Source organism: Mesoplodon bidens (genome assembly GCF_964165515.1).
Source record: "Mesoplodon bidens genome assembly, chromosome: 1".
NCBI lineage: Eukaryota > Metazoa > Chordata > Mammalia > Artiodactyla > Ziphiidae > Mesoplodon > Mesoplodon bidens.
This window is the reverse complement of record NC_138176.1, coordinates 182,403,037-182,424,716: the sequence shown is the minus strand read 5'-3', so window position 1 is coordinate 182,424,716 and position 21,680 is coordinate 182,403,037. Positions and strand designations below refer to the sequence as shown.

Here is a 21,680-nt window from a genome sequence, read left to right as displayed (position 1 = left end):
AGGTCTGACAGCGGCCTGCTACTCTGCCCCTCGGCCAGCTGGCCTCCCCCAGGGCACCTTCTAGGTTCCTCTTTCCTTAATTAGGCAGCTAAGAAACTGGCATCCAGCTAGCAGAGCCAAGCAGGTGTCCTGTGGGACACAACCAGATAAATTGAGATTAAAAAGGAATCTGAGAAACCCCTGCTTCCTTACCTGCAAACTCCTCCCAGCACTCATTGCCTTTCCCCTCATTGAGACTTAATGTAATCTCCTAAAGAAAAGTTTAAGAAATACCACACACTGAAAGTTCCCCTAAAAGTAACCCTTGACAACACAACTTGATCCCTCTTCCTGTTTCTTCTCGCAGTGGGACCGGCGCTGGGTACAGGCACCTCCACCGTGGCGTCCGGCCTGGATGGCTTAGGGTTGGCCCATGTCAGCTGCATGTCAGACTCCACTCACTTTTAAATAATTTTCTTTCTTTCGTTCTTTCTTTCTTTCTTTTTTTTTTTGGTACCAGAAAGGGGAAGTTGTAGCAGCCAGAGGAGAGGGAGGAAAACAAAACAACCAAACCAACAAAACAGGGCTTAGGATTGTCGCTCAATGCACATCAGGTACTTGTTATTAATTCTACTGGATAAGCACTGATAAATAAAGACAGTTATTCCTCATCCCAGGCCACCTTCCTTTGTTAGGAGTCGTCGTACAGAGGATTGTTGTAGTTCCCCCAGGACCCGTAGTCGTGGTCATCCAAGAGCCTTCCATAGGAGGAATGCCTGGTGGGAAGGAGAAGAGGGGTGTGGTTATTTGGAGAAGTTGCCCATCTGCGGACAGCCCGTGCCCTGGGGCCTGAACTGGGGAGAGGAGACACAATTCTTCACTAGGACATCCCTCGGTAGCAGACGCACCAAGCCGGGAGGCCCCAGTCCGCAAACACCTTGTAAGTTATGACTGATCCGCTGGGAGCCCAACTGGCGCCTTCTCTTGGGATCAGCTGGGTCCTTGTCTCTCTCCTTGACCTCCAGTGCTGGAGGAAGAGGCCCCTTTTCCATGGCTATTTAATAAGAAGTAATGGGAAAGGGAAGGTTGCATTCCTGGCATTTTTGGCTTAGGTCCTGGACTTCATTTTCCCTGAAATGATAACGACACAACCAGAACCGCTGTTGCTCTCACCACCCCCTCCTGACCTTTATATAATGTTTTATAATCTACAAAGTTCTTCTATGTTCTGTGTTCACTTGATCCTCAGAATAAAACCATGGGCCAGGTATTGTTCATCCTTATTTCTCCAATTAGGAGAATGGGACTCAGAGATGTTAACTGACATGCCCAAAGTCACCCAACTGAGCTATGAGTCGAACCCCCACCTCCGGGATCGGAACCCAGTTCTCTGAGCTCAGCTCCCTGGAGTCTGCTTAGCACCTTAGCTCAATGGCAATATGGGTTTATCCGGCTTTGCTGGCTCATTCTGGCAACCTGTTCCACAATTAATATTATTTCAAAAAGAAACTGAAATCAGATGCTTATCGCTCTTCCGTGTGAAGCCTTTAAGTGGCCCATCATCCCAGAGTCAAAGCCAAAGTCACTACGATGGTTTGCAAAGCCCTGCAGGGTCTGGCTCCTGTTACTTTTCTGAGCAAATCAGCTACTATGCCGGTGCCTTTTGCTCGGTTCCAACCACACTGGCCTCTTTGCTCTTTCCTCTCATGACTGACACACTCTTGCCTCAGGGTCTTTGCACTTACTGTTCCCTCAGCTTGGAGCAATTGTCCTCCAGATCTCCACATAGCTCATTCCCTCATTTCCTTACATCTGCCCAAATGTCACCTTCTCAGGGAAGCCTTCCTTAGGAGCTCTATTTAAACTTGTAACTCCCCGCCCAAAGCACTCCCTGCTTAATTTTTCTCATAGTACTCACCACCTTCTAACATGCGATACAATTTACGTATTTATTTTGTGACTGCCTCTCTCCTCGAATTAGACTATACATATGGATTATTTGCCTGTTTTGTTTGTTCTTGCCTCTATCTCCAGCACCTAGAGGAGTAAGTCCTAGATAAATGTTTGTGGCGGAAACAGTGATAGGAAAAAATACATCCTGAATATCCAATCTGTTCACAAGGTGGGAGCTTCCTGGAAAGGATTATGGCATTTTAAGAATAAAACCAATGAAAGGATTTGGAGAACACCACAAAATGAGCATCTGGTGCCTCTGAGGTTCAGGCTAGCTTGTGAATTGTGACACCTTGCCACTGGAAATCAGGTAGGCTATCTATAGTACAGATGAACATACCCACTTCCCCTAACTTTTTTCTCAGCTAGATATGAAAATTAAGCAAAATGAAAATACAACCCGAGAGGCACAAAAAGCATTTGCTATATACTTACTTCTGTCTGTTGCTAAACTAAGTGCTGTCACTCGTCTAAGCTTATTTACATCTGTCAGGTAGTTGAAAAGAGATGCGTGATGTGCTGGCTTCAGACTCTTAGCTTTCAAAATTCTGATTTCAGTCCCGAGGGCTGGCTCAGTTGACCCAGTCTATACACCTGGAAACTTCCACAATATAGTTTGTTTTCCCTGAAGACCCACACTCATTTCTGTGGGTGTGAGAATGAAAGAGGTCACAAATAACACACCACTGATCTACTAATCCGCAGGAATAGGGGAGGGCAGTGTTGGTAAATGAGGTCCCACCCATCCATCGCCAACGCTTCCCCCACACCTAAAACCTCCAATTCCAATCAAATTCTTTAATAGGAGGGTTGAGAAATGGAAGTTATAGACTGAACAAGTAGAAACCTAGGGATTACAAGACTGGAGCTGGGCCTAAGTTTCAGCATGACTTACTGTGACAAGTCTGGCCAAAAGGGACCCAATAAGCACCTTCTTTTACTGATAGGATACTCTGTCTCACCTTTGTATGCTTTCTCACAGCATTTTTATATCTATCATATAATTTGATTCTCATAAAATGTCAGTTGAGCCTACAGATGTATGTCCTTGAATATATTTTTAACTCCCTGTTTCTTCATCTATAAAACGGAGAAAGAAAAAAATTGCGTTAGGATTGGTGGGTGGGTTAAATGAGGAAATGCACATAAAAGACCTGGCACGTAGTAAATGCACAATAAATGTTGCCCAATATTGCTTTTTAATTTTTATGATAATGAAACTTACACAAGTGCATGACAGATCTGCAAATAAAAAAGGATACTGAGTGAAAAGTGCGCCTCCCTCACTTTCTCCAGGAACTCCTGAAACTATGCCTCAGGCATAGTTATAAAACCAGCTTCTTATATTATAACTTAAAAAAATATATTATCATGCTAGAGTGGGGTTAAAGGATTAAAAATCTTCTGGGCATCAGGTCTTACTGCTTGTGGTTATGGTAGGCAAGACTATTTGATCAGAGCTATACCTGAATCTGCTGTATTATAAGAGATGTCTACTACACACACACTAGTCAAATAAAGGAAAAAGATGGAGCTTTCATTTTTCTTTGTCTTCTCATTTGAATGAACTTGAGTTGAGCAAAATACTGGGAAATGAGGGAAGCAAAGCAAGAAGTAGAGATAAACCATGTTTGGGAGTGTACTGAACCTGTAGGGCATGTTTTAATGTAATAATGAGCCTAAACAAGAAGAATTGGGTGTGCTGGGATTCAAGCCAGGTTTGGATAAATCCTGTAATACTGTGGAAAGAGGAAGACAAACACATTTTGTGTGTGAGTGTGTGTGTGTGAGATAAGAAGAGAATCATTAATGATCACTTTAAACTATCTCTCTTGGTCAGAACCTCTTAAATCATGGCATGTTTTAGATGGAAATGGGGGAATTTTTCAGATTGGCATTTGTCAGGTCTAAAGTAGGGGAAAAATCTCCCACTCTCAGGGCTTCCCTGGTGGCACAGTGGTTAAGAATCTGCCTGCCAATGCAAGGGACACAGGTTCGAGCCCTGGCCTGGGAAGATCCCACATGCCGTGTGGAGCAACTAAGCCCGTGTGCCACAACTACTGAGCCTGAGCTCTAGAGCCCGCAAGCCACAACTACTGAGCCTGAGCTCTAGAGCCCGCAAGCCACAACTACTGAGCCCACGTGCCACAACTACTGACGCCCACGCACCTAGAGCCCGTGCTCTGCAACAAAGAGTAACCCCCGCTCACCGCAACTAGAGAAAAGCCCGTACACAGCAACGAAGACCGAACACAGCCAAAAATAAATAAATAAACAAATAAACAAAAAACCCTCCCACTCTCAAGATTAAGAAGGTGGGGCTTGGCCCAAGGGATCTGGAAGACTGTCACTGTGACATCCTGGGAGAGGTGGTACTAAAACTAAGGCCTGTTGGCTCTGTACTGCAATGCTGCTGCATTTAATTTCCATCTGAAGAGCATTCTGTATGAATGACATCCTCGTCATGTCAAGGCAGTTTCATTTACTCCATTTCTTCATAAAGACCGGCACCCAGCAAGCCAGCATAGATAAGTTTTCCATTTGCTGTAGGTTGGCTTCCTTAGACAGTAAACCTTCCGGGGGCAGACTACATCTTACTTAGCTTCTCATTTTCTGAATGTCTGATATGTTGCTCTTAATGCAATGGTACTTTTATAAATACTTGATAATAACTGCTTACATCCAGTAGCATATAAACAGTACACGGAGTAAATACACAGAGTTTACTTTGTCAGTACCAGCGGGGATTAATATGGCCTGTGGCAATGTGATGACATGGCTTTGAAGCACTCAGTATAGGCTCACAGTCCTTGTAAATCAATGACACTGTGCTTATTGTCACTATTAGCTAAAAGCAGAACCTGAGGGGACAAAATAGGGAATGATTTCTGTGAAGCCCTTGCCTCATTGCTTCCTTCTCAAGTGGTTTTGCTCTAACAAAGCAACACTCCCCACTCCCCGCAGTCACAATTGGTGATGCTTTGTTGGTGACAACTGGTAAATGTGGTAGTGACATTTGTGGTTTGAGGCCTTCTCCACAACTGTGAAAAGGTACCTATAGTATCAATACTTAATGGAACTCAATGCTCTTTGAAAATGAATGAGGTGTTTAACTTTTTTCTGTGTTGAGACAAACATATTTTAGAAAACACCTTCTCCTTTATAAGGGTCAACCCCAGCAGGTCTCCAACTTTGTTTATTACTACTCCTTCCAAAGTCCTCTCTTCTCTAGTAAAGTGAGTCTTGCCATTCAATCACTGGTGCTTATTATGTGCTAAGAAGGAGAGTTATAAAGATGAATAAATATGGCTTAGCGCTGGGAAAACACAACTGAACTTGCAGCTCCTTGGTCATTAGCCATTAGGCCTTAGACTCTTAATCATCCATTAGCAAAGCTAGTTTGGTGCAGCTGTCATTGTCTCCTTTGTTTTCGTTGGTGGCTTTCTTTTTCTGATTGTCATTTCCCTGCCTGGCTTCTTTCATTTATTCATTGAAAAGTTATCATCGATCAGTCCTTATGTTGGGATTTGGGGAATACTTCAGTGCAGTAAGAGACAGAAATCCCTGTCCTAAGGGGGCTTACATTCTAATGGGGGAAGACACAATAAATAAGACATGAAAAGTAATACGGCAGATGGTAATAAGTACAATAGAGGAAAATAAAGCAAGGAAGGGGAATGAGGGGTTCCATATGGGAAGTGGGGGCTGTAATTTTGAATATGGTGGTCGGGAAAGTCTCACGAAGATGTCATTTGAGCAGACACATAAAGGAGATGTGGATGACCCATGGGGATGCCTGAGGCAGACCCTACAGACAGAGAGAACAGCATGTGCAAAGGCTCTGGGGCAGAAGCAAACAACACATTTGTGTGGTAGCACTGAACTGTAATTAAAAAAAACTTTCTATATTGGGATGGTTTTAGATTTATAGAAAAATTGCAAAGATAGTACAAAGAATTCCCATGAGCCCTTCACCCAACTTCCCTTGACATTAACATCTGACATAACCATGGCCCATTAGTCAAAACTAAGAAATTAACATTGTGAACTACCAATTTGAAGCTAAGAAATCTGTGACCATTAGTGGTGAATTTATTTGCCCACAGTTAACCACTGCAAGTTAGTGGCAACAGTTCGAGTATCATAATTCAGTATCTTTAAATAATCACCTTTACTTTGAAGGGGCAGGTAAAATTTTATACTTTAAAATCATCTGCCAGTATCATACTGGCAGACACTCATCACAGAAAAGGCCTGCACGTCGGAACACCTGCCTATTTGTCAACAAGTTCAGAGTCACGAGATAACTAGGGGAAGTCTATGGTTTAACAGATTCCCATCGCTTCCCCTTCTCTAAACCTAGTTTCTCCTGATCTGGAATAAACCAACACTGCTGCCGCACCCCAAACTTTCTTACCCAGAATCATTCACTCAGCCACCAAGTATCTATAAAGCAACTCTTATATGTCAGGTATTGCCAGGGGCTCTCTGTCCTTCTAGTGGAGGAGACTGGCAGTGGACGCAATGATTCCAGTACAGGGAAGTGAATGGTACGAAGGAGGCATGGGCAGCATGAAACTCACCGTGGAGAGGGTGAGGGTGGGAGCTTCCCAGAGAAGATCTCTTTTGAGCTAGACAACTTGGAATTAGCTAGATAAAAAAGAGGTGAACCAAACACCTCTGGCCAGGGATCAGCATGTTCAAAAAAAACAAAGGCACGGAACAGCAGAGCATTATACCTGGGAAACTTTAGAGCCAAGTGTGTTTGGAGTGTTGGAGGAAAGGGTAGAGTAGGGTTACTCAAAGTCTGGTCCTTGGACCAGCAGCACTGGCATCACCCATGAGCTGGTGAGAGCTGCCAGTGCATGGGCCCCACCCTGACACACTGAGTCAGAACCTATGGGGCTGAGACCCAGGAAACTGTGTTTTTAACAAGCTCGTCCACTGGTTCTTTTTTTTTTTTTTTTAATAAATTTATTTATTTATTTTTGGCTGCTTTGGTTCTTTTTTGCTGTGCGGGGCTTTCTCTAGTTGTGGCGAGCAGGGGCTACTCTTTGGTGTGGTGCGTGGGCTTCTTATTGCGATGGCTTCTATTGTTGTGCAGCACAGGCTCTAGGCACGTAGGCTCAGCAGTTGTGACTCATGGGCTCTAGAGCACAGGCTCAGTAGTTGTGGCGCACAGGCTTAGTTGCCCCGTGGCATGTAGGATCTTCCCGGACCAGGGCTCGAACCCGTGTCCCCTGCATTGGCAGGTGGATTCTTAACCACCACGCCACCAGGGAGGCCCTCGCCCATTGGTTCTTATGCACATGGAAGTCTTGAGAATCACTGAGGTAGAGAATCAAGTCAACTAGACCTACAGAACGCCAGAAGCTGACCAGAAAAGGTCAACCTGTAGCTAACAAACACTGGAAGATCTTAGACTTCATGGCTGGCTCTTTATGGGCCTAGTTTTTCAACCTAACAACAACCAGGAAGAATCCAGTTGTAGAAAATGTCATCACTAGAAAGACTTAAAGCAAAACAGGTGACTTCTACAAAGATGTCCTAAGGGCCAGGCCCTGTTGTGTCTACAAATCAAGATCACATTTATTTTTGTGAAGGGAACAGCCGTGTTGTCTGTCTGGGTTACCAGCACACCTAATTATAGCAGCATCCACGTTGCTGGCGATAGCAGATATGGTCTCCTGCCCAGGAGATTATCTCGTGACTGAAGAGTTTTGAGCCAACTTAAACAAAACAGAACTGACTTACTTCACTCTTCAATCATCACTAATTAAAGACAACCTTCTGCTAGAGGCAGGCAGGGCTTTTGCTTTCTTTGAAAGTTGCCCTGGAATAAAGATTTCTCAGAGATAGCTTCTATTAATGAATGTATAATGTGGATGCCACTTCACAGGTGTTTAGAAAAAGCACAATTGAAATTGCCAAGATGGAACATGGAAGTCTGCACGTCAACACGTAATTAGAAAACTGAGCTTCTGTGCTGTCTTCCTCCTCCTCCACCTCTCCTCTCTCCTTTGAATCCCTGATGCCTATGGAATGGGGCTGCTGGTGGCTACAGTTTACTGAGCACCTAAGTAGGAAGCGCATGATGACAATTACAACGAGGACAGCAGTTGGCCCTTCCATGGCTCTCACTTCAACCCCGGAACTGCGTGTTTATCTGTATCATAGTTTAATCCTCATAAAAAGCCTGAGTTAGGTATTAGTATTCTAGTCCTATTTTACAAACAAGGAAACTGAGCGCAGAGTGATTAATGAACTTGCCCTAGAGTCCATATTCTTTACCACCATGTTATACGGTCTTTCCAGGTCATCTACATTCATTACTCCCCTTCATCTTCAAGACAACCTTGAAAGATAGGTGTTATCAGCTCTATTTTTGCAGGTGAAGAAATGAAGGATCAGGGAGATTATAATTTGCCCAAAGCCACCTAAATAGTAAGTAGAAGGGTCAGTATCGAACCTGACTGCAAAGCCCACGTTCCTCCCTCCACCCTACACTGTTGCCGGCTACGATGCGGGGGTGGATAGTAGAAAAGAGCCTTGGAAGGTTCTGGGCAGTTCATTTTTATAAATTGCATCCAAAAGTGGCTTAGGGGGCTTCCCTGGTGGCGCAGTGGTTGAGAGTCCGCCTGCCGATGCAGGGGACACGGGTTCGTGCCCCAGTCCGGGAAGAACCCACATGCCGCGGAGCGGCTGGGCCCGTGAGCCATGGCCAATGAGCCTGCGTGTCTGGAGCCTGTGCTCCGCAACGGGAGAGGCCACAGCAGTGAGAGGCCCGCGTACCACACACACACACAAAAAGTGGCTTAGGTTACAGAGAGATGAGGTCCTCCAGGCAGGAGATACTGTGACAAAACTAGGGGTCACGGATCCCTGAAGAGTAGGAGTGTGAAAACGGATGGCTGATCGGTTTTCTGACACCTTCAGAGGGAGCTAGAATTTAGGAAAGTGGTGAAACTCCTGAGCCACTGTTTAGCAGAGCTCACAAGGAGTGCCCTTTTTCTGGTGGTGAGGCTGCCCTTTCAAGTGGATCTTCTTTTGCCTTTGCCAGGACATCGGCTGGGCCTGGGGTGATAGGGCGTGGTTGCAGGCCAGAAGCTAATGGTTCCCTCATGGGCTGTGATTTCAGTCACTTGCTGCTCCAGCCAAGTGAGCTAAAAAAACCACAGACAACATACTTCTGTCATGTTATTGTTCTCAGAAATGTGGGACAATAGGAATGGAGGAAATTTTCAGCCAAGGCAAAACTCAACCTTAGGTACACACACACACCCATGCATGCACATTTGTCAATTGAGCCAAGTGTGTATTTTTGATGAATGATTAGTGGGGCTTTCCAAGAATCTGGCAAAATAACACGTGAAGGGGTTTTAGCACAGCCTTGAGATTCATGAGAGCTATTAACCTCCTTATGTTATCATTTTTCCAAAATAATTACCAGAGCAGCAGAAAGAGGTTTTCCTTAGGGGGTTTCTAAACAGGGGTCTGATCACTTTATCCATCCTTAAGTTTGTAGTGCCAAAGATAAATAACAATCTTATACTTATACCATGGGGGCCTTTCTACATTAAGAGGGAGGAACTACATTACAGGGGAGAGAAACAATGACTAGTTCAATTTAATCATTCACTGAATTTATCTAGTGTTGAGAATGCTTGGAGAAAAAATATAATTTAAAAAATTTTTAAAATCTAAATTAAAAAAATTTATTTAACTTTAAATAAATTTAAAATTTAAATAATTTTTTTATTTTAAAATTAAATTTTATTAATTTAAAAATTTAAATTTAAAAGTTTAAAAAAAATTTTAAGTAAAATGTTATACAATTTTAATCAGCACTCATTAGAACCAATTTTAATGGTATGTTAACAAAATTTTCCAAATCCAGTAAGTTCTGAGATGGCAGAACTGTGTCTTATGACTGATGTGACCCCATTGCTTGGAAGAGTTCCTGGCACATGGCTAATGCTCAGTAACTATCTATTGATCAGCTGTCCTACTGGCGTTCCTTCCAGCTGACCACTTTGATGATGATGATGATGATGATGATGATGGCAGTGCTATGTACTTGGGAAGCAGCATCCATTAATCCTTCCAACGATGCTACCAAGTAGTTAAAATTACGGCCCTCATCTTACAGAGGAGGGAAGTGAGGGATCTTGAAGCTCTGTTACATGCCCAGGTGATGGTAGAACCTGCTAGAAAGTGGTAGGGCTAAGATTGGAACTGAGATCTCCCTGCTCCTGGAGTCTGAATTCTTAGTCACTGTTCTAGTCTGCCTGTCTTATCATCAGTGGTAGGCTTCAGGTGGTGAAATTGAATTCTTGCCTGGAGTCAAGAAGAAGAGTCCTGAGGTTATTTTAACATCATTTCTGGCAAGTGTGTGGCGAGAGGGAAGTGTTTCTATTTTGTTCCATACTCTAAGAAGGCATTTTTGGTGACATAGCCCTTTGGAACTCACCACTGGTGATTCCAGAATGTCTCTAAAATTTCTCTGTAAGTTCCTTTCTTTGAGCCCCACCCCAAATCTCCCAAACACAAAGAGAAACTCTGTTACAAAGTGGGAATGAGGTACCCAGACTAGTTCATAAAAGCCAATTTAACTAATAATTAAAATACAGTGTATCTACCATGATAAACTAGTAATTAAGCCAGATGGAAAAGGGTAGCATTCAGTAAGCTATAATTCATAAAACTGTTTGATGCTCAAGGAAATATAGACTTAATGAAGAGAAAGATTGTTTTTTTAATTTGAAGACCTCTGGATCCTTTCATAAAGGCTTTTAGACACAGGTGATGCTGGCACTTTAATTCCGATTTCTCTTTGAAACCTGGCTTTCTTGTTCTTTGTACCCTAGATAGGGGTGATATTACAAGGCACTCTCATACTTGACACCAGTCATTAGATTGATTTTGTTCATTTGTAGAACAAAAGATGGAGGGAGATAAAAGGGAAGGGGGAGGGGAGGGTTCCCCAGTGGGCGCTGGTCTGGGCTGGGATGACAGGAGGAGATGAGAGGGGGCAGCAGAGGGGACGTGTGTGTAGAGATGAGAAACTAAATACATGAGCTCCACGTGGGGAACCAGGACACGCCTCTTAAGGGAGAAGCACAGCTATGATGAGAAAAAGTCAAGAGTGTGCATGTGTGCACAACCGTGCCTGTGTGATTGTGTGTTGTTACGTTCAGTTGTGCATTTATTCAATTTATCGAGCATCTTCTTTATGCCAGCCCTGTGCTCACAGATAAAGTCTGGGTCCTCAGGCAGTTTACATTTTTGTGGGGAAAAGAGACAATAGACAAGCAAACAAACATATTAAAAAAACAAATAAAATCACATACAGTGAAAACAGCCAGGATGAAACTAATTGAGGCACTAGGAGAATAAATAACAAAGGCACCAAACTGAAGGGAAATCTCCTGGAGAATGTGACTTGAAAGCCATGTGTGAGGAAGAACTAGAAGAAAAACATTTCAGGGAGAGGGACCAACAAGAACCAAGGGCCTGAAGAGACAAAGTACCTGGTGTGTTCTAAGAACTGGATGGAAAGCGTGTGACTGCAGCTCAGTGGTTAACAGGGAGAGAAATGTGTGATGAGCAAGAAGATGTGGCAGGGTGGGTCCATGAAGGAACTCACGCCAAGCTGAAGGGCCAGTTTAATTCTAAGGGCAGGGGGAAAGCCACTGGGGGCGTTTGAGGGAGGGAGTGACAGGTCGAAGCGAAGGAGCTTCCACAGAGATGGGCCTGGCTGTTGGGAGGAGAACGCATTGGGGGGTCAGGGACCAGTTGTGCTCATCATGGTGGCATGCGTCCTCCTGTCCCTGTTATAGGCACTGGGCAGACTGGGGAACCAGACAGCCACTTGCCTTTTGGCATTTTACAGCTGGAAGCACACTCAGTGTGAGTAACGTGGTTCTTGAGAGTTTTGATTTTACAGACGGTAGACGACAAAAGTGGAGGACTCACAGAGTACTGCAACTTTCTCTTTGGGTAAAGAAAGTAAAAACTCAACTACCATCTGTGACCACATTCTTTTCATAAGAGAAAGGATATTTTAAAACCCAAACTATAAGGATATAATCTCGGGGGGAAAAACCCAATTTTGTAGAAAACACTACACTTTCCTTGTATTTTCAACATTTTGCTTTAGAAGCGGTGAGAACCTCCTTCCAGGCTGGGTACACACTCCCACATCAGTGTTCAGAACATCAGTGTTTTGGAACCATTGAGCCTGCCTATCTCGCCCATTTCACAGGTGAGACAAGGTGAGGCTCAGGATGCATGTGGCTTTCTCAGGGTGATGATGTGAGTTAAGGGCAGAGGGCCAAGGCCCCAGTCCCCTCACTCCAGGTTCATTCTCCTTCCATTACATCATCACGCTGTATAGTCCGGATGATTTCTTCTGCTTTGCCAACTTTCAGATACTGCCCCATCTATTCCTGTCCAGGGTGCAGTATGCTGGCCATTTTCACTGCCCTGCCAAGATTTCTGAGAGCTGAGATACTTATCAAGAAACAAGAACTCAGCAAAACAGCTCACAGCCCAGAGCCTGATAAAAAGGAATTCCATTCTTTATAAAGAAGAGGAAGGTGCTGTCTTACCTGATCTTTAGATAGGCTGCAACTCCAAACACCAGCAATACCACAGCAATGACTGTCACCGTAATGGCGGCGATGCTGCCTGGGAAGGAGAAAAGGCACAGAAAGAAGATGAAGGAAAGGTGTTCATTCCAGATCATTCTGCAATGCGAAACCCAGGAGCTTAATTCTGTTATCAAAATGTTTCTCAGGGGCTTCCCTGGTGGTGCAGTGGTTGAGAGTCCGCCTGCCGATGCAGGGGACGTGGGTTTGTGCCCCGATCCGGGAAGATCCCACATGCCGCGGAGCGGCTGGGCCCGTGAGCCATGGCTGCTGAGCCTGGGGACCGGAGCCTGTGCTCCGCAACGGGAGAGGCCACAACAGTGAGAGGCCCGTGTACCGCAAAAAAAATAAAAATAAAAAATGCTTCTCAGGCTAGGCTAAGTTCGGTAAATGGTCAATATTTATTAAGACCGTTTGGCTGGCCTTGAGTTCAGAAAACAGTTCACAGTAATATTTGATAATTTTTTTAAGAATGCCACCAATCTGTTGCTGCTGCTGCTGCCGTCTGCAGGGGTAGTGGATTTAAAATCTCCTGAAGTATTATTTTCTTCTTTCATGTGCTTTAGCTTGTCTTTCTAGCATTTGCAAAATATTGGAAGACCTAGGATGCTTAGTCAAGGGTCATGACAAAATAATGCTGTTGATTTTTTAATAAAGCAGAACCACAGCGTTATGTCAGTAGTGTCCACTTCAAAAGGGTCATCTTGGTAGGAGATGCACTAATTTTAATGATGCCATCAAATCAAAGCATTTTAAAAAAACACCTCTTTGGGTCATGTGTCCAGTTTTCAGCCCTGAAAGGTGAATCTGATTTTGTAGAGGATAAAGTCAAGTTTGGTGTAGAAAATAAGGTCAAGTCTGGTAGGTAACGCTATGTTTTGTTTGTAGAAATAACCAGGTACAATTATAAAGTAACATGAATGTTTTATCGTGTAGTTTAAAATCTGTTTCCAAAGGCAACTATTAATGGGCAGTTAAAAAAAAAAACAAACAAAAAACCCTTTGAGCACATAGCCTTGTAAGAATAACCATACTGCTTCCAGAGATTACTACTTTGGGGCACAATGCTCTTTTTGTGTGAGTTGGTGGCTAATAATGTATATATTTCAGTTTTATTTCACCTCAGAAATACCAAGAATCAATTGGGCTTTTGTCTCCTCATTGTTAAAGTGACTTTTTGGCATTAAAGTTGGTACTAGGGACCCCATTTGCTCGTTCAGGCCACTGAGAAATTATTTTCTACTTCAACAAATGAATGGGGACTCTTAAACACATTGGAAAGAGCATCAGATCTGGAGTCCGAATATGCGGATTCAAGTGTGGTTCTCTCATTAGCTGTCTGACTATGGGCTAACTACTAAACCCTGTGGACCCATACACCACTCACCTGCTGTGACAGAGAAGGAAGAGCTGTTCTACCCACCCACATAAGTTGAAGAAAATTAAATGAGGTGCCCTGTGCACCAAGCCAAAGTCCGATCCAGATATACCTTCCTGGACCAGTGCCCATCTTTCATGAACTACATCGCAAAGGTGATGGATCTGTCCCACATGTTTGGAAATTTACTATTTGTGGATGATTTTGCCACTTCTCCTTCTATTTTTTCCCCCTCTCTTATGAATGGCTTTTGTATATTGTCCTTCTCATTAGCCCTTCCACCACAGGAATTAAAGCAGAGCTAAGAAGCAAATGAATCTACTCGTTAACTCTTCAGTAACTCCCGCAAAGGTCTGGGTGAAAGAAGGCTACAGGAGACATGCATGCCCCCGCCGGTTATAATGTCTAAAAGGCCAAGGAGGTATTGCTAACATTGAGACTAAGACCACAGTTGGATGTGTCTACACAGACCGACCATAATGTACCATTTTAGAGCTTCCACACTTCTGGACACTCACACGCCCATCTCTTTGCTCCTAGAGTCCTTTAGGGCCAGATTGGTATAATTATCAGTACAGTTCTCTTTCGTTTTTTACTATTGTCAAGGTAGAATTAAGGCACCGAACACTCAAATATGCAGACTGGATCACGTAGAGAAAGTTTGAGGTCAGTCCCCTTACGGATAACCTCTACTCTGCACTTAGCTTCTCAGCCTCCAAACTGCGCTGAAACTAGAACAATTCAAAGTTCACTGAAGCCTCTTAACAGCTCTTTTAAGAGCTTGTGAAATGAGGATTATTACTGCAAGGTAAGGTGATGGGGGTATTTCAAGATTCAAAAAGATACACTGATTGCAATTAGGAGCTTTGAAAACTGACCTTTAAATTTAATTTCCTCCTTTCAAAAAAATGGGAGGAGAGAAAAAATATAGTTGATTTCTCTATAAGACCCTTCTTTCTTGCCCCAGGATACATTTAATTTAGGAAATCATAGGTTTGTCCTTCAAAGTTTCTTCCCTAACTCTAGGCAGTTGGATCTCCTCCAACTCTGCGATTTACTGGATATATTTAAATACCACCTCTACTGAAGATAAAACAGGCAGTTCCCCAACTCCAGTGCTGTTTTTTTTTTTGAAACAGCAAGTAGTAGAATGACCGTCTTCCTCTCCATGTGACTGGTGGCTGTCTGGCTCTCGGTGTAGACCAGTCTTCAAACAGGGCTGTTCAAGGCCACCCTTCTTGTTCACAAAAGACAGCCGTGCAACAAGAGCTGGAATTAGCGGGTGATTCCCCCCATGGGCCCTTGAGGGCAGCTGAGCGAAGGGGCGTTTCTGAGGGTTCATATTGCCCAAAAGGAGGCCAAAACGTGTGAGGTGAAATAGATGGTACTTAAATATTCGGGCCACCTCCTTAACTATTCTGCCACCCACCAGCTCTTCTCAGAGGGTGCCATCACGGGGGCAAGGGTCTTCTGGAACTAGATGGGCTTCATCAGGCCCCCAGCCTGGGAGGGCTTGTGTCCTAAGCTCGCTTTCACCTCCACGGCAGCTGCCCCTCTCCGAAGCAGCCGGGAAGTTCATGCTGGGAAGTTCCACGCCTCAGGCCATCGCGGTTTGAGCATCTGAGGGGTTTGCTGAGCTGACGGTAGCCGAGGGTAGCAGGACTTTACGCAGGAACCGAAAAGGCCTGATTTCCTCCTTGTGAAAACAAATGCCATTTCCCCCTGAGTTCTGTTTAAAGTAAACTGGATACTTCATGAGCTTTTTTGTTTTCTCTTAGATTCCATATATATGTGTTAGCATACGGTCTTTGTTTTTCTCTGGGATACGGAGGGTGGGAGGGAGGGGGACGCAAGACGGAAGAGATATGGGGACAGATGTATACGTATAACTGATTCACTTTGCTATAAAGCAGAAACGAACACACCATTGTAAAGCAATTATACTCCAAGAAAGATGTTAAAAAAACAACAACAACACGGTATTGCTTTTATCTGTATTTTCATTAGCATTCAGTCAACTCAAAAAAGGTATTAATTAATTAATGACTGCATTTTGTATGTGTCAGTCATAGGATGGGTTATTACTAAAATAGTAGAAATTAAAATACCACTTATAAGGAAAAAAAAATAAAGTAAACTGGAATTCCCCTTCTTGTACTTCTTCTTTTGAGGCAGGGCAGGGAGAGGAAAGATGAGGAAGGTGTGGCCAGGGCAGGGAAGCTCTGCCCTATGAGGAAGGTGTGTACACTGGGTGGGCAGTGCCCTGGGGATGGGGGATGGGGAGGTGGCTGGCATTTCTGTCTTCCTCATCTTCCCTGTTGGCACGTGTGAGTTTCAGAATGGGTGTGATTCACGCTGTGAAGCCCTGGAACCAGAAGAAATTAAGAGAGAACCGGAGGAAATTTATATATTTTCTAAGCCGAGATGCCAGAATATTCCACTGTGCCAACACGTTCTGCCTGACCAGAGGGCTGTTGAAGAGCCACGAGCCAAAGCCTCCTTGAAGTCTGGGTCTCTCTGATGGGGTTTCTCAGGGGGTCATTTCCCCCACTTTCATAACAACTCAGAACCAAAAAACAGAACAGGCTAAAGAATGATCTGTTCTACACTTGTGGGTGGTTACTTCGGTCTGGTGCTGGGCCAAGAACGTTACAGCTCCCATCTCATTGAATTCTCTTTATGAGATGAAGAGAATGATTCCCATGTGATGGATGAGCAAGTTAAGAGAGATTTAAGAACTTGATTCAGGTTTTATAAGCTGGTAAATGATTAAGCTATCATTTGAACCCAGGACTATTTCTTAGGCTTTGCATGTTTAATCATTAATATACTGGTGACATCCCTGGCCCTTTTCTCAGCTTGGCCAGCTCCTACACTTTCTTTATGACAACTAAATATCAACCCTTCTGGGAAGCTTTCCTGACACCCCCAAGCAAGTTGTAGTGTTGTTGTGTGTTCTCAGCTCTTTGTGCCTGCTTCTCTTAAACACTCTGTGTTGTATTTATGAGCTTCCCCAGACAGATTCTAATCATATTCATCTTGCATCTTATCCCCCTTCTCCCTGAACTCTCCGCACTGGGCACAGTCTCTAGCCCATAGTGGGTATTTAAATTATTTTTTAAAATGTTGAATGATTAAATGTAATACTTGTAAAAAAAAATAAAAAAGATAACTGGCAGTTTTTGAGACCAGTCACTGTGCTAAGAAGGTCCCCAAGCAGCAGTCTCTCCACCTGTCCATCGTAGAACCCCTGCTGCAGGTCTTACCTCAGCATCTATTCCAATGACTCTACAGCTATGGTCCAACCACCCCAGTGTGGGCTCGCGAGTCCCCATGGACGACTGAGCTGGAGGAGAGTTATTATAGGACTCTCTGTCTGAATAAAGTCAGAAAATATCCTTGAAGTAACCAGAACAAAATCCCAGAAGCTCACGCTTCTGGTTGGACCTGGTCAGACTACCCGAGGGAGAGGGTTTCCCTGGAGGGTATCACTTGCCCTGCTTTGACTCTGTTCTGTGCCCGTGCAGTCCTGGAATAAACTATGACATCATTTACAGGCTCTCTCTGCCGCCCCCAACACCTGCCTCTGTTTACTACGCTTCGGCTAGTCCTTCGCAGACACAGGGCGTCCTCCACACTCAGAGGGGACCCTGCTCCTGTCCAGACTGCCTCCCCGTCACTTGTCCTAAAGGTGCCCTCCTGTCTTCCTGGGCTTAGCAATGTTCCCAAACCTCAAATGTTCCCCTGGGGACTCTTCTCATTGAGGGATTTTCCCCCCAGTTTAAACATCTGACCTCTTTGGCAGGATACTTGCCAATCATATCCAAAAATGAGAATGTTAGGATGTGATAGGATGAACCCGAACGACCTCCGAAAGAAAGAGCTTTCTTAGGCTCTTTAAAAAAGCTGTTATCGGGCTTCCCTGGTGGCGCAGTGGTTGCGCGTCCGCCTGCCGATGTAGGGGACGCGGGTTCGTGCCCCGGTCCGGGAAGATCCCACATGCCGCGGAGCTGCTGGGCCCGTGAGCCATGGCCGCTGAGCCTGCGCGTCCGGAGCCTGTGCTCCGCAACGGGAGAGGCCACAACAGTGAGAAGCCCGCGTACCGCAAAAAAAAAAAAAAAAAAAAAGCATGTGTCTGCGCATGTGCCAGAGGACAGAAGTGGGTGACTGGTGAGGAAAGGGGCTAGAGGGTTGACACCTGTATGTGCCCCAAATCCCTCTTTATTACACTAAGGAAAGGCTCTTCCCTCTTTACAGCAAGTCTCACATCACAACTCCTTTCTCCAAACAACAATGTAATAAACAACAACAAGAATAAAAATGATAGCAACCGACACTTTACTTGCTCTGTGCCAGGGACTGTTCTATGAACTTCACCTATTTCAATTCAAGTAATCCTCATGAGAGCTCTGTTAGGTGGGTCCTCTTATTATGTCCATTTTACAGATGAGGAAACTGAGGCACAGAGAAACTAAGGACCCAGAGCCCATGCTATTACCTGCTGGGCTCTCCGGCTGCCTGGACCCTAGTGTTAGATCCGAGTCCACTTGCAGATAAAACCCGCCACTCTGGCACATCCCGTCTGCCTTCCGCTGACTGTCCAGGAATCAGGGCCCAACTTGGGGCCGTGTGGGGTTTTGGGTCCTCATATGGGTGCTGGTGAAGGTGGGTCAAAGCTCAATGATTCTGGTTAACTGGGAGAAGGACTAGTTAGAAGCAGAAAACAGTCAGTACAGCCACCTAAGAAGGGCCATGTCATTGGTTTCTAGCGTGTGTTGTGGTCCAAAACACTGCTGGGAGTGTCACCTAAAGCTTACCTCGCAGCATATGCAATAGCACAGGATACATGGGGACTGCGATTTGCTTTGGGGCGTGTGTCTGTTGGCGTGTGCACGCATGCATGTGCATGTAGGCTGTGATATGGGGGAGAAAAAGTGAAAATGAAAGTCTCCATTTTTGAATACTGTCACCTAAGTGGATCCTAATTTTACCATTATGGAAGGTCGCTTTGACTTCTGGCCTTGAGTGCTGCTTTGATTTTACTCCTGTTTTTCCTCCCACTCTATCCCACACCAGAGGAAACTAAGCTTATCTCCCTTTGACCTCAAATCAATATCACAAGCCTCTCCTGACTGAGCTCCCCGGGCTCCTTTTGAGCTAGGATGGTGCAGGTGGAGAGAAGCAACAGGCAGGGCTCTGAGGTTTCACTACCCAGTGGCGGAGACAAGAGTCAGGCCTGGGGACCACACAGGGGAGTGTAGCATTGAATGGACAGATAGGTGGGTACTTAAGGTGGGAGGTGGGTGGTACCAAACTCTGTATTTCTGCCTCTAACTTGGGGGAGGATGTGTGTCTATAAAAGCCAGAGTAGGGGGCTTCCCTGGTGGCGCAGTGGTTGAGAGTCCGCCTGCCGATGCAGGGGACACAGGTTCGTGCCCCGGTCCGGGAAGATCCCACATGCCGCGGAGTGGCTAGGCCCGTGAGCCATGGCCGCTGAGCCTGCACGTCCGGAGCCTGTGCTCCGCAATGGGAGCGGCCACAGCAGTGAGAGGCCCGTGTACCGCAAAAAAAAAAAAAAAAAAAAAAAAAAAGCCAGAGTAGGGAAGAGGTGGGAATGAAGATGTTCTCTAAAGGATGGGCTGAACTTGGACAGAGAGCAATGAAATTTTAAGGCAAGAACCAGCTAGATGGAGGTACATATATACAATGGGATATTACTCAGCCATAAAAAGAATGAAATTGGGCCATTTGTAGAGACCTGGATGGACCTAGAGACTGTCATACAGAGTGAAGTAAGTCAGAAAGAGAAAAACAAATGCCATATCCTAACACATGTATATGGAATCTAAAAAAGAAAAAAAAGGTTATGAAGAACCTAGGGACAGGGCAGGAATAATAAAGACACAGATGTAGAGAATGGACTTGAGGACACGGGTTGGGGGGAAGGGTAAGCTGGGACGAAGTGAGAGAGTGACATGGATATATATATACACTACCAAATGTAAAATAGATAGCTAGTGGGAAGTAGCTGCATAGCACAGGGAGATCAGCTGGGTGCTTTGTGACCACCTAGAGGGGTGGGATAGGGAGGGTGGGAGGGAGGGAGATGCAAGAGGGAGGAGATATGGGGATCTATGTATATGTATAGCTGATTCACTTTGTTTTACTGGAAAAACTAACACACCATTGTAAAGCAATTATACTCCAGTAAAGGTGTTAAAAGAAATTAAAAAATAAAGGACATTAAAAAGAAAAAAAAATAAAAGAACTGATTCTTCTGAAAGTGTAGCTATTTATTAAATTGAACTTTATAAGTAGTTATGATGCAAAATTGAAACTCCTTTATAAGGCATACAGCTTGCATGCAAATATGATACAGAACTGTTTTTTTTTTTTTTTTTTTTTTTTTTTTTTTTGCGGTACACGGGCTTCTCACTGGTGTGGCCTCTCCCGTGGTGGAGCACAGGCTCCGGACGCACAGGCTCAGCGGCCATGGCTCACGGGCCCAGCAGCTCCGCGGCATGTGGGATCTTCCCGGACCGGGGCACGAACCCGTGTCCCCTGCATCGGCAGGCGGACTCTCAACCACTAGCGCCACCAGGGAAGCCCCCACCTGGAATTTTTTATAACTACCTGTTTAGGTCGCCCAACCCCAGCTCTCCTTTGACACCTGTAATGTAAACTAGGCTGGGTTTCTAAGACTAGCAAACAGTGCCCCTCATCCCCTTTCCCTATAGCATCCTGACAAGCTGATGGCCACACAGCAGCTTCCCATCAACATCACGTCAGGGAGCATTCCTCTCATTCAGTGCTCTCCAGACCAAAAGGAGCCCACGGGGAGTAAGAATTCTTCCCGAAACAGGGGTGACCCCTACATCTGTATGCTATTAACAGACTCTCCTTAAAGACTGAATTCAGTCTTGGCTCAACATCATTTCTCAGGGGACATCGCTAGTATTGTGCCAAGAACTGTAATAAAAGCATTAAGAAAAACAATCATGGTCATAGAAGTCTCAGTAGCCGTCCTTTACTGCAGTTCCCTGTGCCAGGCACTGAGCTAGGCAGAGTGGGGTAGGTATCTCCACTTAGGAGTTTAGCAAAAGCAGTTAACAAAAATCTATTCAACTGGTTAGTATGCAGAAATGGGATTCAACCTCTGAGGCTGGATTCCCCAAACGTATGCTTCTCTACTTTCTGTGACCAGAAGACCTGGCGTGAAGACTGGCTTTATACACGCACTAGCTGAATAGTCTTGGGCAAGTCGCTTTACTCCTTCGCGCCTCTATGGCCTCATTTGTGTCCCTATCTCTACCTGTAAAGTGAGAATTCGTTCAATCATTCACACAACTGATGTTTATTGTTTACTACGTGCCCAACTTTGATGAATCACTTGCTTCCTCTCAGAGTGCTTTTACAAATTAAACAGTGTATTTAAAATGCTTTGTCCATCATGAAGTGCATTACAAAAGTCTCAGTCTCTGGGCATCTCTTACCCATAAAAACTCCGAAGCCAGGAAGAAACTTGAATCCAGAAAAGATCTGAGCCAACCCTAGTATTCGAAATGATTGCAGATCTCAAGCTCAAGTTTTGCTTCCAGCCTGATCATGACCAATGGAATAATGTAATTTTACTGTTGAAAGGAAATTAAGAAGGTTCATTGCCTCTAACCCCTTCATTTTACAGATGATAACAAAGAAATTAAGAGATTTGGTTGAGATCA

The 21,680-nt window shown here is 44.6% G+C and overlaps 1 protein-coding gene across 2 annotated transcripts in view; it reads right to left on the bottom strand.

Annotated features, from left to right (window-relative positions):
* Positions 1-566: 566 nt before the first annotated feature.
* PARM1 (prostate androgen-regulated mucin-like protein 1) overlaps positions 567-21,680 on the bottom strand; it is a 100,734-nt gene continuing 79,620 nt past the window's right edge. Inside the window, exons 3-4 of one of the 2 annotated variants that reach the window (XM_081239121.1) lie at positions 12,543-12,621; positions 567-755 (exon numbers count right to left, since the gene is read on the bottom strand). In XM_081239121.1, coding sequence (XP_081095247.1) covers positions 671-755; positions 12,543-12,621 — 164 coding nt within the window. In that variant the 3' untranslated portion in view covers positions 567-670. Of the gene's footprint in view, positions 756-12,542; positions 12,622-16,005; positions 16,325-21,680 lie in introns of those variants that run through there. The other variant, XM_081239122.1, reaches the window with a different exon arrangement.